The 27,892-nt window shown below is 40.9% G+C and overlaps 1 protein-coding gene across 1 annotated transcript in view; it reads right to left on the bottom strand.

The window, feature by feature from the left end:
- The window catches only part of LOC133458088 (protein kinase C-binding protein NELL1-like), a 362,160-nt gene that overhangs the window by 292,227 nt on the left and 42,041 nt on the right, over positions 1–27,892 (bottom strand). The window contains exon 3 of the mRNA XM_061737631.1: positions 21,423–21,573. Coding sequence (XP_061593615.1) covers positions 21,423–21,573 — 151 coding nt within the window. The remainder of the gene's footprint in view (positions 1–21,422; positions 21,574–27,892) is intronic.

Here is a 27,892-nt window from a genome sequence, read left to right on the forward strand (position 1 = left end):
TTTATGCAACAGCTCAAAAAACTGTTTTAATAACACTAATCCAAATCAATATTGGAATCGAATTGAAACCGGATCGAATCAAATCTTGATAATCGATTCTGAATCTTAAGAATCGGAATCGAATCTTCACATTTGAATCGATCCCCAGCCCTAGTCCAGACACAGGCAAGTGTTTGAGAAGGACCCCACTCCCAAGATAAGACAGTGTAAAGCAGAATCAACCCAGAGATCCAAACAAGTACCAGCCAGTGGGACCACTACACACCTGCAGCAACGAGGAGGGGCCCCCAGCCCTAGCCCCATCTCCTGCCCACCGCTCCGAGAGGGGAACTGCAAGCGCTAGGAGGCACAAAGCGGAAAGGAAGGCCCAGACTCACAAGCCAGTGTCTGGAGCCGCCCCATACCAGCCCACAAGCAGCAGGCATCACCACATCTCATGATCCACCTGTCGGGGATCCAGATGTCCGGTCAGCAGGAGCCACCCAAGCTACCCGCCACAACCCCACACCAAAGCAAAACCACTGCCTGTACCACCAGCGCCACCAGGTCCCAGGGACGACCCATCCCGCCACCACCCACCAGAACTTGAGCCCCTACCCACAGCAGGTGAAAGGTAGGACACTGGAGAGAGCAGGATGTAGGAAATAATGAAAAAGACCTAAAACCACCATGACTGCCCCAAATATCCGCCCCCCCAGACAGGTCAGTGCCAGGCATAGACTGGAAAAACACAATGGACAAAGCATTTGGCTATGTGACCTATCGGTTTCTGTCTGAAAACCCATTTTTGAATTCCATGTTACTCAGCCACGTTACTCTGAAAGCTGACGTGAACACGCATGTCAATCAAAGTTGGCTTTGATCGACATGCATTGGGCATATTCAATGCGTTCTAAAAACTCTTCTGGTGTGGTACAAAAAAAAGTCACCCCTCTCAGAGTTGTCATGGGTGTGACCTCAAACCATGGAACCAGGCTTTAAATATGTTCATTTCTCCTCTAAAGTTGGACATTTCTACTTGGAGTTCAGTGGCGATCGACTTGCTTTTGAAGCAGTAGAGGAACTGCGACCAATCTTAGTTCTGTGTGAGATTCAACCCGGAGGTTGGATGATTGGTGCCAAGTCGCCTCAGAGCCTTGAACCGTAACCGTGGGTGGATGTTGATGTGGATGTGAAGTTAGGCTGTTTTCCAACTATCTACAAAACAGTAAGTGTGAGTGCTGCCAAACCCCGCAAACACCAACTTCAGTGATGTGATCCATTAAAATGAAATGTAATTTTAATATTTGTTAAGACTTGTACATCAACTTTTTTTTCCAAAAGGACTGGAAAGATATCGACACATAGCCCCTTTAGTTGCAGAATAACTGACTTACAAGCAGACATATACTACTATGGTCCTGCCAACGTTGAAAATAAAGCTGATGATGATGATCCTGGAAAGCTATCTTGCAGATTCGCCCAAGCGTGAATCATGCCTTTCTGTAGAACTGATGATGGCGGACTTCCGGTAATGGCGGCGAGACGAGCAGTCGGATAGTTTCAGAGCTCCCAGAAAGGTCTGAAAATTTCCCCATTTTAGAGGTTTCATACCGGCTATTTCCACTAAAGACTTACGGGGAAATACAACATGAGAAAGTCTAGGAACACAACAAAGCAAAACAGCGGAGAAAAACAAGAAATGGCAACAGGAGGAGTTGATGAAGACGTCGACACGTGCGAAGCTAACGAGCGCTCCGCCATGGATGCCCTGACCGCCAGCATCAGTGCTATTCACGCTGAGATTAAAGCAGGACACACGGACATGAAGAAGGAATTGAACTCTTTTCGAGAAACTATTAAAAGAGACATGAAGGAAGAGCTGGGGGACTTTAGAAAAGAAGTCAACCAGAAGCTGAGTGAGATTGGAGCCGAACTGAAAAACACGGAATCCAGGATGGATGAGGCGGAGAGACGCGTGGCTGAAGTTGAGGAGTGGAGCGCCGCTTCAAAGGATGTGCTGCTGCAGGTCCTGCAGGAGCAAGAACGCATCCAATCTAAATTAACAGACCTAGAAGCGCGCTCCCGGAGGAACAACCTGCGCATTTTTGGGGTTCCTGAGGGGGTGGAAGGCGACAATGCCTGTGAGTTTCTGGAGAAGTTTATCAAGTCCGAATTATCCCTCACAGACATTGATCTGAAAATACAACGCTGTCATAGATCGCTCGGGCCCAAGCCTCCCCTGCAAGCAGCCCCCAGATCCATGATCGCTTGTTTCCTAGTTTATAGAACCAAAGAACTGGTTCTGACCAACGCATGGAGGAAAAAAGAACTTCTTCTCAACGGAAAGAGAGTTTATTTCGACCACGACTACCCGGTTGAAATTATGAAGAAAAGAAAGGAGTTCGCACCGCTGAGAAAGGTGTTAAAAGAAAAAGGACTGCGGTTTCAGACACCGGCACCTGCAAAACTCCGAGTCTTTTATGAAGAAAAAACCATAACTTACAACAACATTGGAGAGGCAACGGAGGACCTGCTGAGGAGGGGGATACTGCCAGCTGATGGAGGATCTAACCAGGACGCAGCAGCCGACGGCGCGCCGCGGACGCGCGCAGCGGCTGCGCCCCGCAGGAGCCCAGGGGGAAACAGCTGGGAGCTCCGCGGACCCACGAGACGCCGGAGCCGCAACGCGGACATTGAGCGGGCCCGGGAGAAGCTTCAGAGGTTTCGAAATACCCTTGCACGAGAGGGGGAGACAGCCTGAGGGGTACCCGTGAGTAATTAAAGACAAAGAACAACTCACCGGTCCATATGAGACTAAATTATCAGTTATTGAAAAGACATTCAGCAGATAAGCATTGCCTGATCAATACCCTTTTTTTTTAAGTGTGCATTTTTAATATGATTAAAATAGTTGAATGTTCTTAGTTTTGGAGTAACTTTGAAAAATATTTCTAAGACCGCATATTCTGGGTGACGAAGACTGCACTAGCGGCCACTATGTGTTCTGACGACACTCAAATGAGGATGTCAGAGCGCGTTTGGAGGGGCCCTCTATTAAGAGGCTTCCTCTCCCTGTTCCGAAGTTATCTTATTACTTCACTTTTGGAGGTCTATTTTGTTCAGATGTCTTGTTGTGTTGCACAGATGTTTTTTGTTTTCGTTTCCAGGTCATTAGGTGAGCATAATGTGTGTGGTTTTAAGGGATAGAATGCCATATCAAGAGTACAGTGTAATCACTTTAAATGTTAATGGATTGCAAAACCCCATCAAAAGGAAGAAATTAATAACTAAGATGAAAAGAGAGAAACAGCATATAATCTTTTGGCAGGAAACTCATCTTAGTGATAAGGAACATGAGAAGCTGAAGCTCTTTGGATTTAAGAATACTTTCTACTCTTCTTACAAGCACGGTCAAGCTAGAGGTGTTGCAATATTAATTTCGAATAAAATAACATTCCAATTAACAAAACAGATAACAGATACAGAGGGAAGATACGTTATAGTAAATGGATATATCGATCATAAACCAGTGACACTGTTAAACGTATATAGACCCCCAGGTAACGATACTTTGCTTATAAAGAAAATATTTAATATAATCACTGATGAGACTTCGGGGGTTCTTATTTGTGGTGGGGACTGGAATATACAAATGCAACCCTCCCTTGACTCTACCAACGTTACAAAGAGAATAAACCCAGAGACAATCACTGTCAAAAAGTTCCTTTTTGAAGCTGGTATGATGGATATTTGGAGGGAAATCCATCCAACAAAAAGACAGTTCACATTTTTCTCCCACCCACACAGTGTATATTCAAGGCTTGACTATTTTTTTTTGTTTCATTCGGACAGACATAGAGTTATAACCTGCGAAATAGGGGTCAAGGATATATCGGACCATGCAGGTGTGTATCTTTCCCTACATCTGGACACTGAAGTTAAAACTTCGACATGGAGGCTTAATACTAGTCTATTAAATGACCCTGAGTGTATAAAATACATTGAAAAGGAATTTAAGGAATATCTAGAATACAATGACAATGATGAGGTGTCTCCAGGTAATGTTTGGGATGCGGCTAAGGCAGTGATCAGGGGGAAGCTCATAATGTGGTCTTCCATTAAAAAGAAGGCCAAACAAAAACAATTAAACGATCTATTACACAAATTGAAAATTCTAGAAATCAAACATATGGAAACGAACGACCCACAAATCCTGGACCAGATAAACCTGACCAAACAAAGCTTAAATAAAATATATGTTAGTTCAGAGGAGACAAAAGCTAAATTCATTAAACAAAGATATTACGATAACGGGCCGAGAGCTAAGAAATTATTAGCCTGGAGGATAAAAAAGCAACAAGATGAAAGATCCATTTACAAAATCAAAGACCCACAGTCTGGTAGATTATGCCATAAACTGGAAGAAATACAACATTCCTTTGAAAATTATTATAAAGACTTGTACGCACAACCGGAGGATGCCGGATGTTCAAACATTACAGACTTTCTAAATTCATTGGATCTGCCATCCATTGGTACAGTACAGAATAAAATAATGACGGATGAAATAACAAAACAGGAATTGGATGATGCCATTTCGAGACTTAAAACAAACAAAATGCCGGGTGTGGACGGATACCCAGCGGAATGGTACAAAACGTTCAGGGAAATTCTATCACCAACATTACTGAATTGCTTTAACTCTATCCTTAAAGGGGAAGAAACGCCCACATCCTGGAGACAAGCAATCATTACTGTAATCCCAAAGATGGGTAAAGACAAATTTGAATGCAGCTCCTACAGACCAATCTCTATTCTGAATTTAGACTACAAACTGTTTGCTTCAATAATTGCAAAAAGATTGGAAAACATAATTCCAGATTTAATAGACGAAGATCAAACTGGATTTCTTAAAAATAGACAAACACATGATAATACAAGACGGGCCTTACACCTAGTTGACCATATGAGTAAAAACAAAGATAAATCTATTGCTCTGAGCCTTGACGCTGAAAAGGCATTTGATTCTGTCAGCTGGAAATATTTATACTTAACGCTGCAACGATTTGGTTTTAACAGTTCAGTAATCCTAATTTTTAAAAAACTGTACAAATTACCCACTGCAAGAATAAAAATAAATGGCAGTCTATCTAACCATGTACTACTTGGAAGAGGCTGCAGACAGGGATGCCCTCTGAGTCCGGCCCTATTCGCTCTATTCATTGAGCCACTGGCGCAGGCAATCAGAGAAGATCAATCAATCCAAGGAATTCGGATTCAAGGGATTGAATACAAAACTTGCCTCTTTGCAGATGACATACTGGTCACTCTCTCCCAGCCAGATTTGAGCCTTCCCAAATTAATGTCCTGTATGAAAACCTTTGGTCGTATCTCTGGGTATAAACTAAATACACACAAAACACAGATCCTCTCCTACAATTACAGACCTGCACCGCATATCTACACCCTTTATAACTTCAAATGGGATAACGACACCATTAAATATCTGGGAATTAAAATTCCAAAGGATTTATCCACCATTTATGCTACAAATTACCTGACAATTACTAAAGATATTAAAACAGATTTAAATAGATGGACCTTGTTACCATTAGACCTGCATAACAGGATAGACATCATTAAAATGAACATCTTACCCCGTTTACTTTTTCTCTTCCAATCAATACCCATAGAAATACCACTTAAACAATTTATCGAGTGGAAAAGAATGTTCTCTGTTTTCATATGGAGAGGCCTAAAACCCAGGGTTAGATATAACACTTTGCAACTAACTAAAGAAGAAGGGGGACTGTCTTTGCCAAACATGGAGAACTACTACAAAGCGGCACAATTAAGATATCTGATTTATTGGTGTGATCCAAATTACAGCGCTAAATGGAAGGACCTAGACTTGTCCCAACTGGACATCCCCCTCCAGACACTGCTTGGAGACAGAACTCAATACCTACAACAAAAAGGAAAATTAAACTGCTGGACAAAAACGCCCATAAACATATGGTTTGGGGAATGTCGCAAACATAAATTGGAAAAACAGATAAAACTATTAAGATGGGTGACACATGATAAAGATTTTAAACCTGCTCAGATGGATGGGAGATACAAACACTGGTCCCTTCAAGGAATAACTACATACTGCCTCATCTCTGTTAAAGGAGTATTAGAAAGTTTCCAAACACTAAAAGATAGATATAATTTAGAAAAACATGACTTCTATAGGTACCTTCAGGTTAGAGCCCATTATAACAGTAATATAAAAACAACAGAAGAGTGTAACATAGATCTAATAAATATTTTGATCAACTCATATAAATCCAAGTCTATCAGAAAAATGATTGCTAGACTATACGCATGTTTACAATCTCAAATTGGGAACTCCACACTTTATATTAAACATAAATGGGAGAAGGAAACTAAAATAGAAATATCAGACCAGGATTGGTCAAACATCTGTAAAACCCAATTGAGCACGTCGAGTTCGGGACTATGGAGGGAATTTGCGTGGAAAAACATGGTCAGATTTTTTATCACTCCAAAAATGAAACATCCACAGAATCAGCCAGGAAGTGGACAATGCTGGCGGGAGTGTGGAAACCCCCAGGCAGATCATTTCCACATCTTCTGGGACTGCCCAACGATCCAGCCCTACTGGGGGGATATAATAAGTATAACCAATTCAATATTGGGTTTGCAGATCACACAGGATTTCAAAATAATGTATCTTGGCAATATCCCTGCCTCACTTGACCCGAGTGACAAATACCTGTTTAAAATTATGTTAGCAGCCAGTAAAAAAGCTCTAACAAGGAGGTGGCTGACCAAAGAGCCCCCGACAAAAGAGGAATGGACAGGAATTATGAATGAGATATATATCATGGAAAAAATAACTTTCTCCTTGAACCTCAATATGGGTAAATTTAATTCTTACTGGTGGAAGTGGTCATCTTATTTTGATGGGTGAAGAAGAGGGTGTGGAGTTGTGTGTACATCTTTGTGATAATGTGAGGTTTATGAAGATAAACAGGCTTTTCACATCCCTCTCTGTCGGTATATATGTATGTGTATCTGATGGCCTGGGACTTTATGTTTGGGACTTTTGATGGAGGTGAACTTCTAATGCTTGCCATGTGGCTTTTCCTTTGCTGTTGATTTCAGAGTGGCTCACCGACCTGACCTGTTGTTACAATCTGTGCACTTTTGTTATTTTTCTTTCTTTTATTTTGCTTTGCTTTTAATTTTATGTCATTGTTACATTTTACTTGTAATGTCGAAAATATAAAAATCTTTAAAAATAAAGTTTAAAAAAAAAAAAGAACTGATGATGGCACATCAACCCCCTAGACAGCAGATGCTGTTGATGGTTAAACAATTATCAAACAGTAATTTGAAAGGCATCACAGAGAAAAAATGTCCACAACATTCAAGCACATTTGCATCAATAATGTAGTACCTGCTCGGTTTGTGTGCATGTGTGTGTGTGAGAGAAACAAAGGTCAAGTCAGTATTAACATAACTAGGTAGTTCAGCACATCATCATTCTGAAATTAAATGAATACATCTCTCCGTGCCTGCACCAAGCAACGACCTGTTGGCCCATCTACATCGTGCTGCACAAAGCCGAGCTGGTGATACTCATCAGGTGGAGAAGCCTCATTTGCACTGAACGTGCAGGAAAAGGAGAAGGAGAGCTCTCTAGCTTTGCCTCTTCCACTGACAGAAGCCTCCTTAGGGCTTCGAGAGGCTTGAAATCACTGAACGAGCAGAAACACTGTTATCCTGCTTTAACTCATGAAATAATCATCAAAGGCACACACTCCACTTCACAGCGAGTGTTTGTTTTATGAAGTATTTAGCGGTAGCCATTATATGCTGGTATTACAGCATTTTAGAGGAAGGAGACGGACTGTGGGTTTTTTTCTCCACATCGATAATCTTTCGTAACAGTGCATGAAGCTGCTGTTTTACAAATGACATCGGCGTGGATCTCAAACCATCCTTGTCAGCAGGATAAGAACAATCAGGTTTCCACATCAAAACAGAAAAAGTAATGGCTGACGGATGTGGAGAGAGGCTTGTTTGATTCTGAATGACTTAGATAAAACATGATAACTGGAGGTCCCCACTGAACAAAAAATACACATCTGAAGCTGATGTGTTCCATCTACATGTAGCCATGAGTACACCTTTGAGTTCCTGTTGAGAGGTACGACTGAGCTCACACAAGTTCATCCATCTAGATCAGGGGTCGGCAACCTAAAATGTTGAAATAGCCATATTGGACCAAAAACACAAAAAACAAATATGTCTGGAGCCGCAAAAAAGGAAAAGTCTTGTATTAGAATGAATGCAAATGGTGAAAGGCAAAATGTTGAGAAAAAAGTCGAAATGTCAAGGAAATAGTCCGAATTTAGAGAAAAAAGTCGAAATGTCGAGAAAAAAGTCGAAATGTTGAGAAAAAAGTCGAAATGTCGAGATTAATGTTGAAGTACAATCTCGAGAAAAAAGTCGAAATGTCGAGAAAAAAGTCGAAATGTCGAGAAAAAAGTCGAAATGTCGAGAAAAAAGTGGAAATGTTGAAATTAATGTTGAAGTACAATCTCGAGAAAAAAGTCGAAATGTTGAGAAAAAAGTGGAAATGCCGAGAAAAAAGTGAAAAGGAAAAAGGAAGAAAAAAAGAGAAAAAAAGGAAAAGAGAAGAAGAAAAAAAAGAGAAAGAAAGAGAAAAAAAAGAAAAAAAAAAAAGGAAAAAAAAGGTCAAACATTTTTGAAAAAGCTCCAGGGAGCCACTAGGGCGGCGCTAAAGAGCTGCATGCGGCTCTTGTTGCCTACCTCTGATCTAGATGGTAGACAAGCAATGACGCAAGTATTGACAATTTAGAAGTATTTAGAAAGTTGTTTAAAAAAAAGGAATGTGTGACTCTACTGGCATTTTTAAAAAGTGGTAAGACAGTATATGAGGGCAGAGCGAGACGGAGGACGACACACAGCGCAGGAGCACAGGCCCAGAATCAAACATGTGCCTTAAATTACACTGAACTGCCTCCATTTGATATAAAATGTTGCAGTGTTCTATGGAGAATTAGCACAAGAGTAAGCCTTCTCTACCTTTAAGATTAGATTAAGCTTAAAATGTTCCTTTTTGCTCATAGCAAAGGCTCAGGTGCCCTGAATCATCATTGTAGTGTTGCTGCGACAGCTCGAGACTGCTGGGGGACCTTCCATGAAACAAAGGGCTCTTTGCTCACTGTGTTCACTTCAAAATCTGTTTCAAATTCAAAAGAACTTGCTTAAGCCCCAAAGTGTAATTAATTGTTGCAGTAGTCTTGATTTCAGTGTCTGCAGAGATTCATTGCAGAGGGTTATTACTGTGGACAGTGAGGATCTCCTGTAGCGATGTGCGCTGCAGCAGATCTGAGGGAGTCTCTGACTGAAGACACAAAGCTGCTGAATCATCGAGCTGTGAAGACGATGCTCAGGGTTGTCCATGAGGTTCTTCATTTTATGAAGTATCCTTTGCACAATCAGCTCAAGAGGCTTCACGAAAGTCCCCAGAACGGACCCAGCTTTCTTTATCAGCTTGGCAGTTTCTTTAAGTCACTGGCTCTGACGCTGCTCCCCAACAGACTTACAGAAGATAAACAACATCTTGCTGCATCTTTACTTGTCTTGTACATACTCTACGTTGGGGAATCTTCCGCTGAAGATTATTTTTCCCCCTATTAATTCTTTTTTTCCCTCTCCCCTGTTGCATCATGATTGGATCAACTCTTCATTTTGGGCCAATCTATTTGGCTCCCCTAGCTGGTTTGTAGCTAAGGAGCTGAATAAAATGGGATTATGTGAATTTTGGATTTGTACTGTGTCTGAATAAATTGGATTAATTGAATTAGCCCAAATTTTTTAACTGAATTAGAATAATTCAGTGGTTCCACTACCAGAAGGGCCATAACATTACATTATAGTCCATTTCAGGACCATATTATGCTAAAGTTGTGTAGCTAAAAATAATCCAAAATATTTTATTCAATCTTTATCTGAAGTCAATCCCCCGTACTGACAATGAGCGTGAAGCTGTAGGCAATGCAACGATTTCAAGTTCTGACTGACTTTTGCATTCATCAATAATGGAGTTCATAATACTCTATGATGCTAAAGGAGGAGTTAGTAATTCAAACCATTGAGTAAAGACGGTCACTGTGTCAGACTGAAACGCTGCGTCTTCAGACGAAGATTGTAAGCAGCAAAGTAATGACAGCTGTGGAACGAAGCTGCTGAGATGACAAGTGGTCTTCATGGAAATGCATTGACATCATCTGTAAGAGTACAGTTTTAGAAATGAATGGCTGTCGGAGAGTGCTTGGTTGGCTGTATATCATCCTGCCTTTTTCCTCACCTCCAGTGTCATGCCGCTATTTTATGGAGGACAGCTGACAGCAAATTATCTGCTCAATAGGGAGGGTCAGCCCTCGAGAGACTGTCCCTGCAATAGGAGCAGGGGAGGAAAACCAGATGCTACAAGCGTGCCAATTCCTACAGGTACTGACCTGAAAAATCTGATCAGAATTGGTTTGTGTGGCATTGTGTTGCAGTTTTTACAGCACGACACCGTCGCTGACAAGAGTTCCGGGTTCAGCAGATGGTCTTATTGTACTGGGAGATGAGAGCAAACAGGTGCAACTTTCAGAACTGAGCACGGTTTGAGGTGTACAGATCAATGAGATGTGGTCTGCAGGAGGAAATCAATTCTCATTTTCACAGTTCGCATTGTGTTAAATGTTGCATTACAAGTGGAAAAGTACTGTGTAAAACAGACCACATTCAGTTTTCAAAGAGGGCGATGATGGTGTTAAGTTATTAGCAGAAAATAAACAGTCCAGAGAAGGTGAAATCATCAGAATACGTAGGGTTTGCAAGACAACTTCATTTATTTGGAAGCCAAATGTTTTTTTTGGTTTGTTTTTTTTACTCTGTAATTACTGTGGTCCTTTCGTTTACCAATTACAGCTTGATACAAGGTAAAGAAAAAATAAATATCACTAAATATTGACTTCTTCAGCCCATTAAAAATACCTCCATAGTTGCTACTGAGGAAACCTTAAACGCCACAGAATGGCATAGTTTGCTCTTAAAAGATGCCACATACACCTATACCTCCCCTCTGGGGATCAATAAAGGACTATCTTATCTTATCTTAGTTCACCATATGCATTTCTGCCTCATTATACAAATGAGGAGGGCTGGCCTTCTTGGTCCAGCTCCTCTACTGTTGGTCAATAATCAGGAGGGATCCTGCTTATTTCTGTTTATTGACCAATAGTAGAGGAGCTGGACCAAGAAGGGCAGCCCTCTGGTATAAGGAAAAGGAAAAACAAAATATACATATTTCTGCTTTTATATTTAATCATGTCATTTTTGGTCAAATCTGAAAAGCTTCCTTTAAAACCTCAATTCCTTTCAAGCTCCCTTCCAATTATTCCTGTCAACATTAACATTTACCCACTATTTTAGAAAAGTTAGAACAAGGCCAATCAACCATTTTTCGTTAAAGTTGGTAAACTTTTTTATTCAGCATCCGTGAATACAGTTAATGAAAGCTTGTATTCACAATCAGTATGAGATACTTTGGAAGCGTATCACATTTCACATCTTTTTGTCTATCCGAGTAACTCACATGCCAATACCTGAATACATGAACCAGTTGAGATCAAATCTGAAATGGGGTTTGCTTGTATAATTAAATATTAGGTCGGACCTAAAGTGGCTCCTGGCTGTCTTTTCATAGTCGTCAGGGATTTTTGTTCAAGCCTTGGAAGTTCTCTTATTCCTGCTTTCATTTCTTGCTTTGTCTGATCAAATATCTTCGTAATTATATACTCTTAGTGTAACTTACATTTAGAAATTCATTAAAAAAAAACTGTAGGAAAACAAATTTGTCTCAGGTGTCTCCACCAGATGTCATGTAATTTGTTGTACACCATAAATGAAAAGTTTTTTTTTTTTTTTAAATAAGACAAAACAGAAAGTTTAGCAAAGTTACCGGTCTGTGACAAACAGAGATGTGTTCCTTGAAGGCTCCGTGGAAAATATTCCTCAATGTACAAGCTATAATTTCAAGGAACCCTTGGACTGCTCCAATGTGCTCCAATGACACTGGCAATTTCATTTTATTACATAATTCACAACTCAAGATGTATAATTATATAGCAACCTGAGCATAGAATTGCTTGAAATAAAAAATAAATGAAAATATGTATTAGTACAACTACAACAACATTTAAAAAGAAAGGCCTACAGAAAAACATGAGCAAAAACATCAATTACCACCAAGTGTGTATTAAATCATACACATAAGATAACTTTTACACACACGCGCACACGCACACGCGCACACGCACACGCGCACACGCACACGCGCACACACACACACACACACACACACACACACACACACACACACACACACACACACACACACACACACACACACACACACACACACACACACACACACACACACAAAGGGGGAAGCAAAAAAGAATCAGAAAGAAAAAGAAAACAATTTCAAAGGATATTACCTGTGCTATCAAAAAAGTGTCACGGGTAATAACCATCCCTCTGAAAGACACCGGGGCTTTAGAATTTTTTTTCCGCCAACAGAAAGAGCTTTTCCTTTATGAGAAATATGGGGAAGGCGGCTAAAAATCGCGTGAAAATCCCTGGAGTCTGGTGACTGGTCAGGACTCCGGTTACCGGACTGGAGTCAGAGACTGGTCAGGTGAAAGAGGCTCAGCTCTCAGAAACATCCCTGTTATTAAACTAAAAACCAACATATAAGAATTATGAAGCATCTAATGATGCCTTTCTGTTGTTGCTGAGCTCACAGAGCCATCGCCATGCTGTGTGAGATTACTTGCCCACACGACCAAATTTCTGAAGAAAGTCTCCATTCCAGGTACCAAGTCCTAAGTTCTGTGTTTGTTCAGAGTCTGACATCCAGGGGCAGCAGAGGGGGTCATTTATGCTGTGATATACTCTATTTTCTTTAAGAAATACAGCGAGTAGGCTCACACTGGAATAATCCAGAAGCAGCGTGTGGAAACTGATAAATAACAGAGGTTAGAATGTGTGATTCATCTTTCAGTCTCTCCAAGGGATAGACGGGAGGTTCAGTGTAGGCGTCTGCAGTTCCCCTCTCTCAAACATTAAAGACAAACCCTCTCTGAAAAACAAAATTAAAAAAGGAAAAAAAAAATCCACCTGCTGAGTCCTAGAAATAAAAACATAGGTAAAGGCAGTAAGAATACACTTTGGCAGCACAGCAGCTTACAGCTGAGACCGTTGCTCTAATCTGGTTAGAAATAAAGAAATAAAAAGATAAACCATAGCGTCTCTGGCAACTTTGGTGAGTGCTTTTTATTTATACGTTGACCCACTTATTTTTAAGGGCTGTTATTTAAAGCATGCATGTTTTATTTCAGTGGAAGAACTCAAAAAGCATTTTGAAACGTAAAACTGCAAAAAGGAAACTAACAATCACAGTAAATATTCACTTGCCAGGTGAGTCGTTATTCAGGAAATGTGCTGTTCAAATTGTCTTTAACCTGCACAGATATTTGGAAGCTTGTTCAAAAAACTGGTTTGACTACAGGAAGAAACAGAATTTGGTGGTTTTAGCTGTTTAAGAATTTACTGCAGCAAGCATCATGGCTGAAACGGGAGGAGGCTGAGGGGGAGTTGAACAAGTGTCATATCCACGTTAGGTCACTTTCATGATCTAACAGGCAGAAAACAGCTAAACAGTTTACCACCGTGTGCCTCAATTGAGAAGTGGTCTCACTCGGAAACTGGAATTCCTTTCATTTTCCCAAAACGTGTTAATGCTGAAGTCCTGCTATGCGCTCACAGAAATACCCCCACAATACTTTGATGCTGATGTACATGAATCTGAGAAAATTAGGCAAAAAAAATGCAGAAAACTGCACGGTGCATGCCAGGTATATGATTTTACATACAGTAATTAAAAAGGACAAATATTGTCCAAAGGGCAATGTCCAACCACTTCCAAGCCGCATCTATAATCAAAGGGATGTCACCTTACACTGGATTATGCTTTTCCTAATTTTCATATAACCTTTTTCAAGAGTTTAATTCAGCCAAACCTTTGGGTGACTTAATGCTCAGGTTCACCCCCACAGGGAAATTAGAATTTGAAAGGGTAAAGGACAGTTTTGTGCCGTTAAACTTTATAAAAATGCTGACATGCAGCACATAGCGGATTAATTCCTCGCCATTATGCTCAACAAACTGCTGATTTGAAAATAAACCTAAGATGAGCCAAACATTCAGAGACTTCCGCCTGCTCATCACCACTCTCAAACTTTTACCACAAAGTGGAGACAAACCAGTCCCTCCTCTCATCAGCATGTTTCATGAGAGGAAATACCCTGTGAGCGCTGATGAACAGATGCACGGAGGAAGAGATAGACCTGCTGAGCATTTCTGGAGCTTTTGTGCTCAGGTGGGAAGAGCAGTGGGAAGAGCAGTGGGGAGAGAACTAACTTTGAGTTAGTTCATCACAAAGCTTTTGCCACTTGCTGACAATGAGAGCATTCCCGAGACTAAGAGAAATTGCAGTCGAGGCAGAAACGGTCTCCTTTTGTTGCATTTGGCTTACAGGAGCAGCAATAAACCTCCCTGTGAGCTTCTCAGTCCTGGGCACAAGGGGATAAAGAAAGAAATAGTTCTGCTTTTGCAATGGATTTTAAGAAATGCCTACATTCAAAAGACACTTTTACTCTGAGGATGAGGAATACAGAAGATAAGGAGGAAAGAGGGGATAAAATGAAGCGAAAACTGGGCTGGGAGGGAAGAGGGGTTTGATTGTGCCGAGTGAAAGACTGAAGTAATGAAGCGTAAGAGAGAGAATGTTTGATTGGATTTGGCCAAGTTGTATCACTGCTGTGGTGACGGGTCAGCTGGGCGAATATAGGCTTGTGTTATAATGGGAAAGAATGGGCATCAGCACCGGGCTCTAATAGGGCCTTCAGAGAGGATTCAGAGGTTCAGAACAAATCCTCAGTCACAAAGGAGAACAACACTACACCAAACCCGTTAAGGCTCTGTCCATCTCACCAAATTTAATTACACTCACAGCGTGGCAGTCAGAGTCAAACAGATCCTCTCAAAATAACTTCATCCTGCTGCGACTTGCTTGGCTAGATTTAGCATTTACCTGACAATATTTCTTATTTTGAAGAAATCATGCCATGTATTTTGAAGAAAATAGGTTCTAAAATAAAAAACTCCTGGTTTTGCACACTGTTTTCTCCAGTTCTCCCGAATCTAAACAGGGAGCAGCAAATTCTCTGCTATCCACACCACCACATACTCACTGCTCATATACTGACACTGGGTCAGAGCCCACTGTGTCCATTCTGAACGCCCACGGTGCCTACAAAGAGCCATTTCTGGATGTGTGGCATCCCCCCAACTGGTAAACGGAGTCATAAACAAGAGCAAGCTCCGTTTTGTTGTTCGATGCCAATGCGGAGGTGAACTCCCTCGGCTCAAAAACATGTTCAATTTCCATTGACTCTCTGTGTTAAAACAGGAGAAATAATCTACAAGTGGTTGAATAGTTAGAAGTATAGTTTTATCTTTTATGTTCATTTATCCCATTTTTTTTTTATTCCATGTTGGGTGTCACCTCCTGCTAAGGTGTCAACCACAGCTCAGAAAACTAAACCCATAAGAGATATCACAGAGAGATTTTTCCAGTTAACACAGCCAGATGGGGCGTGTTTCCATGGCATCATGGAACATGTTAATGAAACCTCTTGCTGTGAATTTCTTTTTCAGAATGTTAAATTATACTTTTCAGCATGCTATTTAACACTGAACTATTGCCCTTTGAAAGCATAACAAAGCAGTACACTGCTAAAGGGGGGGTAACGGTATCCAAATAAGACTGAAAAATGTAAAGCTGTGGAAAACACCAGTTGAAAGCTTGAACTCTGACAAGTCTGACACTTCAGCGTCAGGTGAATGCCGCCCTTCTTCCTCCAGACCTCTTAGATGTCGGTTTTTACTAGGGCTGAGTATTGTTAAGAACCTCCCGATTTGATTCAATTTTGATTCTTTAGGTTTCGATTCGATTTTGATTCGATATCGATTCATTCATATTGATTGATTTAAATGCTTTAATATCAATTCAGTAAGACATACCTGTTGGCAATTTTTCATTATTTTTATTTTCATGCCTATAACACATGGCATGTTACTTCACATAGAAATGAACTGAGCAATTAAACTTAGCAGCACCATAATGGCTCACTTGTGCATTTGGACTGTAGTACAAAAGTTAAAATAAAAAAAAACACATGCCAGTTCTGTGTCAACATGATCCGCAGGTTTGTCGTGTTGCTGTTGTATTTTAGTTCTGCCTGGCACAACTTAAAGGAGCATGAGGCTCCTTTTAAGAAATTAGACTCATTAGCGCCACCCTTCACCACGACGGCCGTCGGGGGTACTGCAGGCACCATTTTAGCATGGCAGGCATGCAGCGTCATTTGACGTCACATCTGCAGGACAGCGCGGGAAATTAGGCCCCACAATTGCAGCACATTTTGCAGCACACAGCCTGTTCAAGGTAACGGAGAGATACGGTATAGGGCTCATTCTTTTTGGTTTGGAACGCTTCATCTGACATTATTACTAGAAAACTTAAAAGGTATATGAATTTTTTTCATAAATCCTGCCTCAATCCTGCCTCATGCTCCTTAAAGCTGCTTTCACATAGAGCGCGGTTTGCGCCACGCCCACCGCCGGGTAGGGCGCAGAGTCGGCCGAGATGTCGTCTCAGCGCGGCACGGTGAAATTAAAAGATGTTCAATTGGGGCAGGGAGGCGCGCCGCCGAGCTCGGCGGTCCGTTTCTTGTGTTCCTTCTTTAAATGGGAATTCAAAATGAGTCCAAACGTCTGATCTGAAAGATTTTCCGCTTGCCATCATCGTTGTTTGGTCGCGTGCAGCCACCATCCACAAAACGCGAATCAAAAGAAAATGTTGCGCACAGATTCAATTCGATTCAGAGGCTTTGCTTAATCGATATTGAATCAGGGCGGGGATAATTGCGATGCATCGATTTTTCGATATTTTTACCCACCCCTAGTTTTTAACATTATGGATTGAGCTGCAAATGCAGCTGCTTTAGCAAGACTACGGGTATATTTGGGTTTTGAACTAAATACAGATGGGAGGCCCATTCATTTGAAGGAGACTGATGTTGGATTTGCAGAGAAATGGCAGCATCGAGGCAGCAAATCCCAAATATCCAACACCCATCACTAATCTGCAATAGCTAAAAAAGATATACCAGAAAGATGCAACAGAGCTGTTAATCACGATCATTTGTATAATTGTCAACTTTAATGATTTTGATTGCTCAGTTAGTGTGGAAGGCAATGGATTTTTTTTAATTAATTGGAGAGCTTCTGGCTGATGTGAAAGAATGAATGAACATCCTTTATAAACATTAACATTCCTATCCACAACACTTATTTTCTAAGCTGTATAAAAGGGATATCCGGCTTTGAAATCAGTGCGCCTGACACCGGGGTGTGCTTGAGTGTGCCTTTGATATAACATTTGCTTAGTCTGAGCACTCCTGTGAGATACATATGCTGCATGAGGCGAGTCATTGTGCCTGAAGGAGCAGGGCTGTGTGGTCAAGTGGCCCCTTTTAGCTTTGCCTCGCTGCTGTTTGGACAACCCAATGTGAAACAATTATGCCTGCGGGTTATGTTGCACAGAAAGTGGACGAGACCGATGGAGAAAGAAAAACAAAGAGGGGCTGAAAAGCGAGTCTCAGGGTCACGTAAAAGAACATTTGCGGATGTGACGGTTCGCCTCATGAGGAGAGAGTACACTGGGTGTTTTCAGAAATAAGTCAATTGTGTTTTAAATGGTAATAAAATCTACAATTTATCTCAATTCTAGTTTAGCCTGAACATTGTAAACAGTTAAATAGAAAGATTTTATCTGGTAGATGCCTAGAAATGTTTTGAAAATAACATATTCAATTCAAGTTACATTCAAATAAAGCATAATATGCTAAAACTGGGAAGGTTGCTCAGTTGGTAGAGCGTTCACCCATGAACCTGAAGGTCAATGGTTCGAGCCCTTGTGTCCTGTGTCCACCAAAGTGTTCTTATGCTTATACACTGAAACCCCAGTTGCTCCCGGTTGTCAGGCCAGCATGGCAGCTCCACCGACAACCGGTGTGTGAATGGAGTGTAAAGCGCTTTGGGGCTGTAGGAGTACAGCTGGAAAGCACTATATACGTTAGCCATTTACCATTTAAAAAGCTCTAACCTAAGGATACACACTGGGTTGATGGTTCAGCCTTTCTGCATGTCTCAATGTACAGTTGTGAAAAAGCACAACTTCGGTTAATTCTTGGGTGTAAAATATCAGAATACACTAAGAAAAAAGTAACCAAGTATGAAAATCAGGTGAACACAACCGATAAAAAGATAATATCAGTGAAAATCCAGAAGCTGTGTATGAAAATCAAAGTGCAGCTTAATACTTGGGCAGCATCTGGGAGTCTAAGCTGGAGGCAGCTGCTGCTAATCAAACAAACTTGATGAATTGATCAGAAAGTGTGAGCATCTTTATAAAAAGCACAAGGTTTGGCAGGTTGCTGGGCTAGAGCATTCAGGTGTGTGTTAACACAATTCCACAGGTCATCGCACGGTCAACCAGAACAACATCACGTTAGCCTGAGTACCAGAGAGATGTTGAGGTGGTCAGAATTCATGTATCTTTGAGCGGTGCTTTGAGAATCTTATCAGAAACGATGCAAACAAATGATGGGACTGAAGGAATAAGTGGTGTCCTCTGCATGATAAAACGGATCTTGATCCAACTCTTTGGACCAAGGAGGGGATTGATGAGGCTCAGAGGACACTCGCCATCTCCCACATAAGAAAACAAACATCAGTTCAAAATCTAAGCTTATTTCCAGGACACTGCAAATTTTACTATTTTATGCCATAATGAACATCAATATCAGACAGTACAAAGACACTAAAGCAGTGAAATGAGTTTAACACGGTTATGATCATCATTGTATCCACCGATTTATATCGGTTTCTTTTTAAACATGCAATACAAAACATACTAAAAATTTTGGAGAACGCTTTGTACACGGGAGTTCATTTTGTTTTACATTCATGGTTGAAGGCAGAAACTCAGAGGGGAATGACAACAGTTTTAAATTAGGACAGCACTCATTTGCAAACTGCACATGTAAGAACATTGAAAGCACGAGTCTTCATGAAAGTATTCCAACTCCACCAACTTTCCAAAGCATTGCTAACCTACTGGTGTACAGGTTCTGGAATCATGTCTGTGCTGTGTTTCAGGGAATAGTTTACAAATGTATCCAACAAAGACAAGACTGTGTAACCCGAGTGGTACTCATAGCCCGGTGGGGTTTCTCTTCATTTATACTCTAAAACTTAGTTTAATGCGCACACTGCAAACACTCAAAATCTTACCAGGAATATTTTTCTTATTTCTAGTTAAAATGTCTCATTTTGAGTCAAAAAATCTCATTACACTTAAAACAAGAGTCATTACCAGAAAAATAACTTGTTATTTAACAATTTTCACCTGTTTCAAGTAAGTTTTCACTTGAAATAAGTAGAAAATCTTCCATTGGGACAAGATTTATCTTCTCATTACAAGCAAAAAAACCTTGTTCCACTGCCAGATTTTTCTACTTATTTTAAGTGAAAATCTATTTGAAACAGGGGAAAATTGTTGTTTTTTTCAGTTTTTTTTTTGACTAAAAATGAGACATTTTAACTAAAAATAAGAGCAAATATTCTTGTTAAGATTTTGAGTTTTTGCAGTGCATTTAGCCAACAGAAGTAAACTTACACTTTATTACAACATTCAAATTTAAGTGTTGGAAATATGGGAATAAGTCCAGACCTGCAGCTTTCTATCACTTTCCACACTATCCATCTAATGCAGATGGCAGTCTTGATTTTACCCTCATACTTCTTTTCTAATCGTCATATGAAGATGCTTTCATATTGCTTGAATCCAATATTTTGCCACTACTAAGGATTGCATTTTAGGTATGAAACACTGTTGATTGAAAGGTAAAAATAATGTATAATTTCAGATCTCTGACTCATAAAGTGCTGGTTAGCTTCTGTCTGAGCCCTGCAAGTGCATCAATTAAACCTGCAGCTTTTTTTCAGCCTGGAGGAACAGGCTTTGTGTCATAAATTTTCAAACACCGGCTCGCCCTCTTCAAGGGGTTGCTTCCTCGGCGGAGGCCTCATCTTCTCTTCCGCTGTGTAGGATTTTTCCTTCTTTATTCCCTGAAAACACAACATGCACACCAACATCCTCACTTTGGCGGCATGTTTTACAGAACTAAAGACTCTTGCCTTCAGAAGATGAGGGGAAAATCAATGTTGTCTGCCCTTTTAAACAATTCACAGTTGTAGAGTTCTCTGGGGGCTAAGGGTGAGCTCACTGCTCCCATTCACTGATGTTTTAAAGCATCTGCTTTTCACAGCAACATTCAACCCACTGCCACAAATTCTGTAAGAGTCCTTGAATCACTGCGTGGTCCTTTAATGTTAACCGAAGCCATTCATGTGTGTACTATACAGAAGAACACTAAACATTTTTCTTTTATAAAGCATTTTCCAGCCTTACTGATGTACTACAAAGCAAGTTGTGTCATTCATCTACTCACACACGCATGCACACACTCATACAGTGCTTCTTATTTCGTACAGTGTGAGGAGCTTTTGTTCACAGTCACACCCAAGACCATATAGGGGGGAATGTGAGGTTGAAAATCTTGCCCACGGATACTTTGAAATGATCTCCAGCCCCTCTAGCTCTCCATCTTTCAACTCAAAGACCTCCCCTGTCCACTGGAGCCACAGCTGACCTTATCCAACTGTTCATTCTATTCAGCGGAGCAGTACTACGCACTTCCACACACTAGTATTCATAGCTGCTCATTAAAAGGGCATATGTTCCAGGTACACACAGCCTCAAGTCCATTTGTGCAGTATTGCACTTCTCTTCTTACAGACCAAAATAATAAGAAAATGAAAACCATGCAGGGGATATCTTTTAGCCTGAAGCGTACAAAAGGAAATATTGCATTATCTCACCCATTGCCCATTATCCTCTGACAATGCAGTCATCACACACTACCCTTTACTTTATTACACTTCATGCACAGGGATCTGCACCAAGCTCCGAGTGAGATGAGATCTCCTTGACTGGGTTTCATTTAAAATGACTGCGCTCAGTAATCCTTGGAAGAAAAGTTGTGCAGGAACGGAGCTGCAGGCCAAAATGAAGAGGATTACAGATAGATTACCTGTGTTCTGACTCGTGGATGGAGAATATGACTCCTGATGTGGAGGACTTCTGCTGGATGGTGGCCAAGAAGGTAAACTCACTTTTCCTCCTGAAGAGCTGCACCACTTTTTCTGTGATGTGTGGTGGGGCATGAACTGCTCTCCCAACATCTGAAGGAATAAAACAAAAACAGAAATCAAGGAGTTGTACAAACTTTTATTTCCACGGTTGGTTTGCTGCCTGCCTCCTCCATGCGCACTTGACAAGAGTACAAGCAGCACTGAGAAAACAGGCTGATCACACGAGGCAAAACACAAAGTAACACTTTCACACTTGCAAAATATATCTTGATATGATATCTTGGCACTTCCATCTGGTATCCTAAAAAAAAAAAAAAGGAAAGCTCTTGTGATGGCAGCAAGCTTCATCCACCAATTTAATGCTAAACGGTGCATGGATGTGTCCGTTTCTCGCCAAAACCGTTGCCCCCGGAGACATCCAAGAGGTCAGAAATCTGACCAACCCCCTGCAGAGCTCTAGCACACCACTTCTTTTACAATATCCATCTCAATCTTAGGTTTTATCCATCTTAATATAAGTTATATATATTTTAAAACGACCACAGTAATTACGGAGCGTCACCTCAACAAAAATAGGACCACTCAAACAACAAGGTTCTAAATAAGTCATGCTGACATGTCTCTAATTTTAGTTTCGTGTTTGCTCATGTAGCGCAAGAGTTGATCCAATTTCTGCTTGAAGACAAATAAAAAACACAAAAAACTTCAACTACAACAACAACACTACCATAAATAAGCTGCAGCTTTTTCTCAAAACTTATTTTATTTTCAGGAAACAGTCGCACAACCCATCTTCCAAAAGACTGGTTAAGTCAAGCCAGAAGTATTGTTCTCAAGGCCTCCCATGTTCCCCACACAGAACCACAAGAACTACAACCACCTGGTAGGGGGTTTAACATGCCTCACAGCAAACTGAGTAGATCTGAAAACTAGTGATGCACCGAATGTTCGGTAACCAAAATTGTTTGGTCGAAAATAGCAAAAAAAACACTTTCGGTGTTCAGTGGAATAAGTGGGGAAAAAAACGAACAATTAATAACGGCATGTTTAGATGACACAATCAAACAGCGAACAGCCTGGAGTGAGGGGGTGAGCGGTGTTAAATGCAGCAAACATGTCAGCATGTCAGATCATTACTTGGATGTGGGGAAAAAGCAGAGGAAACGAGAAATGATCCACGCTGAGTTGGATTTGTGAAAGTCGCTCAGTAGAGAAAAGGGCCCGTACTACCAATGCGGTGGAGACCCTCACTGTCTGATATGACGAGATCCTCCAAGAAAATAACCCAGATTTTTACAATTATTATACAAGGCTTCAAATTACGGAGATCAGCTCTGCACCACCGCGACCCGATTAATTGGATTTGAACGGGAGAAAATGAAAAGGGATTATGAGAAAAAATACAATAAGTACAGTAAGACAAATTGTGACTGGCGGGTATTTCACTGCACATTTATTAGATTTATGCAATGGTGAAAAAATTGGCAAAATTAATGAAAAACTGCGAAGAACCATTGTTCGGTATTATTCGGTATTATGATTTTCAGTTTCAGCCACAAATTTTCATTTCGGTGCATCACTACTGAAAACTTTTTAAATCGAAAAAATTTCAAAAACACATAATGACTGCATCAGAATAATTGCTGAATTGTTGTCTGCTGTGTCATGTTGATGTTTAACCACGTTTACATAACATGGCGGTCGCATTCCTTCAATCATTAGTCCTTGTGCAACATGCACATTTGCGAGTCCTCAGTTCCGGTGGTCTAAGCAAGCACATCTCAGCAGGCCCCTCCTGAAGTTCCACACCACCAGCTTTACATGACAGACAGTCCAGCGGAGAAAAGCCTGTACTTGTCTCAGCAAAGGGCTTTTAAATCTCCCAAGGGTGACAGCAGCTTGCTTGCCCTCACACTCAGCTTCCCCACTGTCACAGCCCGGTTGATGGAGAGCCACTTCCCTTAGCCCCCTCACTTCAACATGCAGACTCTCCGACCAGAGACATGAGATCATCCACTCTAATCTGCAGAGACACTGGCCATATTTTTACAATGTGAAGATGCTGTCAGATATTTCAGGACTTTTTACTATTCTACCAGCAGTGTATAATACTTCAAGGTCAACTTTCAGAGTAATTTAAGAATCACACGAAAAATGCAGCCGATCAGCTGTTGGGGCATGTGTTTAAGTGCTTCAAACTCTTCAGAGCCATGATCAATAGCAACAAATTGTGGTAATGAGTCCTGCTCGATACGAGCTGCAAACAAACCGAAGCAAACTCAATTCTGTGCAAATGAGTAGAACTGTTCCACCTCCACCCCTTTTTCCCCTTCTTTCTTTTTTTAAGCCACTGTAATTAGCTCATTGCCCCTTAAGCAGTGGTCGATCCGACAAGAACAAAGTTCACTCCACACTGGAGCCAGTATAGAATCGACACCGTCCACAGCTGATATAGCCAACCATATTGGTTGCTGGGGGGGAAAATGCTTTGAAAAGCAGCAACAACACACAAGGAACCTTTTAAAACTTTGCTGGGAATTAAATAGGTCATATTTAGGATTGAGGAAATATCACAAGACATCACAAAATATGAACTGGCCTGGAAATAAGGAGACAAAAAGGTACGAACACACATACGAATACAAAAGATGTGGCCAAAGAAGACACAGCTGGCAACGATCAAGGGACACAGGTGAAGGCAGGCAAAAACAAAAAAAGATTAAAGCTGCAAGCAGCGATGAACGGGCCCTCGCACTCTTGTGCACGTTCAGGCGTGCTGCAGTGGAAGCGCTTGTATGACTTGCATGTAGATTCTTCAGGCCTGGACATTTAGCGGATGACACCACCCACGACTCTCTATATCAAACCATTCAAAAGTTACGGCAGAAAGTAGGAACTATCAGATATCGACCAATCAGAAGAAGGGACGGGGCTAATTCATGCAATAAAGGTCAAGGACTCAAAACCGAGTCCGATGACACCACCCACGAGTCTTTATGTCAAACCATTCAAAAGTTATTGCAGAAAGTAGGAACTATCAAATATGGACCAATCAGATGAAGGGGGGCACGCTTTTTATCGTCTAGTGTCGCCACAGTAATGCTTTAGACTGAGAAAAGTAATGCGCATCGTTGCAGGATCAAGACGCACATTTTGATGTATAACATACCTGGGTGCACGTTACGGTTCGGGCGAAGAATTGGCCGAAGAAATGGCATAATTTGCAGCAAAATTACACGATTAATTCAAAATGGCCGACTTTCTGTTCCGTTTCGGCCATGGCGCCAAGAGACTTTTCATTTGTACGTCAAACCGTATTGTGTGGCTTGAGGCACAAAGTTTTCTAGAGGGCGCTCTTGAGCCATTAGGCCACGCCCATTAATGCAAACCATGAAATATCGCCAGGCCTGGCTTGCGTGCAAAATTTGGAAAAAACATAAAGCAAAAACTGAAACTCCACAAACCAGGACAAGCTAACAGGAACAAAACAAAGCCAAAAGAAATCAAAGTCCCTTGACTATGATGCTGGCAACTTGAAAGTCAGGAACACATGGGAGGGATGATGTGGGGACATGGACGGGTGAACTGTGGAGCAGAGGCAGCGTGCCAATGCAGCAACCTTCCAACTGAAAGACAACCCATCTACCTCCTGAGTTACAGCTCCACTGCATTAATAGATGCTCATGCATTAATCAGCTCATGTATTTCAGCTTAAGAATGGCGTGTCAAGTAGAGTTCAGAGAGTTGAGCGGTGGAGAAAAAGCAGAGCTAATTTGCATAATCATGGTTCCATGAATACTGAATGAGATAAAATATGTAGAGTTGCATCCTTGCCCTTATAAAAAAGGTATAAAATGATTAACATGAAAACAGGAAATATTAAATTTGATTAGACAGCATTTTAGGGATTTATTAAAAGTCAACTAATTAAAGTGTAAATGGAAAGGGGTACCGGGACATCCAGCCCTAGAAACAGCGCGGTATAATTGGGAAAAGTGGTCACAAAAAGTCACTCTGAGTAGAAGCAGAGAAAATACAAATGGAGCCCAACAATAACACATTCAACTTCCAGATTTATCAAGGGGCTTCAATACAAATATGATAAACACGTTTCTACTTCTTATAAGTAGAAATGTATACAGTTATGTTTTAAAAAAGACAATACATTTGTGAAAGCAAGCTAATTTTTAATACTTAGAATAGCATCCATTGACTAGTACTGAATTTCAGATATCTATGTGCAGAGAAAGTACAATTAATAACAGGACTATAACTTCAGAAGTCTTTGTACCAGTGAGACCTTTATTCGTCTATTTAGGAATGCATTTGATTGCATCTATTTTGTTGTTGAATCAAAATTCAAAGTCTTGCAATATTACCTATTGGCTCATTGACAGACTTGTGGAGCCCTTGGTAACAAACTGATGGTGATCAATTCATTTGAATCAGGTGCAACGTGGCAGAGAAACATCTACGACATGCAGAGTAGACGGTTCTGAAAATCTGGATTGAAAAACTAAAAAATCGTGAACAACATAGATTACTTATGACTGATTAAATTAGCCGTCATAAGAGGCTAATTATCCCACGATTAAATTGTAAGAGACCGATGAAAACCAAAGCATATTGTTGAAACCACAGTATCATTCAAAGGCAGCATATTCCACTAATTCCATTATTTATGATGGCTCGCTGTTAAGCTAAAATAATCCATCCCAACAGCCACTACTGAAGAGCTGTCCCAGGCTCTTGTAAACATCAACAAACTTATTTGGAGTGACATAGGGACTAGGTAAAGTGGGCCGGTTTGTCACCCAGCAGACAAAATGAAGCTCCGTGTAGCCGGCAGCAGCCAGCTGTCGTCCCCTCCTCCACACAGTTTTACAGCTTATCACTTTTATCAGCAGTCTGGCAGGTCCTCCCACTGCTCAGCAAAGTCGTACAGATGGCCTCTTTAAGTGGCAGCTCAGCTGAGGTCCAGAGAGACTTCGCTCACCAAAGACACAGCCGGTCAGGTCCGTGTGGGCTTCTGTCTGGCCTGATATGGAAAACTTGTGTTGCTGCGTCTCAACCAGATAAGCACATTACTGTACAATGCTCAAGTCTTTGCCAAGGGCACAGAGTAGATCAGAGTTTCCCAAAAGGCAAGAGTCCAGCACGCCACAAACCGGCAAGAGGATGTCAGAGTCTTCAGCTCGCATGGTACAGTAATGTTTCTGACCTCCAGCAGATTTGTCTGCTTCAACAATGCTGGCTGTGAATTAAGGCTCTGTGAGTACCTACAGTGCTTACAAATGACCAGGGCTGCTACATTTTTATTTATGAATAACAGTCACATCAAGGTGAAGGTCACATTTAAAGCAACTAATGTTGACCAAAGCATTTCACCGGCAAGCAAAAAAAAAAAAGAAAAAGTAATGCACAACAGGACAAACAGCACAAAAAACATAACTTGTAAGCTGCCAAATCTGGGCTTAATTTAAAAGCCACCGGAGTTACAGCTGCACTTTCGAGGGAGGACACTGTAAAATACATAATATGAATGCAAATTTGACAAAGATCCAATTCTGCTTAAGTGAACGTTGTAATGCCTTCCCACAATCAATGGTGCGCCATCCATGCCTTGAGTAAAATAAATACACTATGAACATCCATGGAAGATAAAGCCAGTTTATGTAGCAAGACTACATGGGGGCAACAGAAGACACATCCATTGACTGCATAATTAAAAGACAATTCTCTGTGGTGTCACAGATAGGTTTACAGAAAGGCCTGGGAAGCCAAATGAAACACGGTCATCATATAGCAATTTATCAAGTTAATCATTTTAGCTTAGCTAACTTAGTATTTGAAAATATAAGATGCCAGTTATTTTACTTTATATAGATTCTTATAAAAGACCCTCACTCCCAATCACTTGGGTTGTTTCTTGGTGGTTACACCTGTCGCAGTCAGGCAACCCTACTGCCATGACTGTGGGTCCAAAAGGGCGTCTGCTTGGAAGGGTTGTGAAATGATGAGGCAAATTAATGTTTGCAGTGAGTAAAACCATTTCAAATGTTGTGTTAATGGCAAAATCAGAAATGTCATGGATGTGAAACAAGACTAAGAACCAAAACTGTTTATCGAGATGGTAAATATGTTTATTTCTACAATAAAGGATGACACTTTTACATGTAGGTCAAGAGATTCACTACATTCTGGAGGCAGCGCCTATTGGTAAATTATGTTTTTAATCTTTAAGTACCTGAATGGAAACACAAAAGTTGCAATATTAGTGCTTGGTCATGACACAGTTCACCTTAAAGGGGACCTATTATGAAAAACAAGTTTTTTCTTGTTTTAACATATATAAAGTGGTCTCCCCTCACCCTGCCAACACAGGGAAGATAAAATCCCATGAAAATCT

The sequence above is a fragment of the Cololabis saira genome, chromosome 2 (genome assembly GCF_033807715.1).
Source record: "Cololabis saira isolate AMF1-May2022 chromosome 2, fColSai1.1, whole genome shotgun sequence".
Classification (NCBI taxonomy): Eukaryota; Metazoa; Chordata; class Actinopteri; order Beloniformes; family Belonidae; genus Cololabis; species Cololabis saira.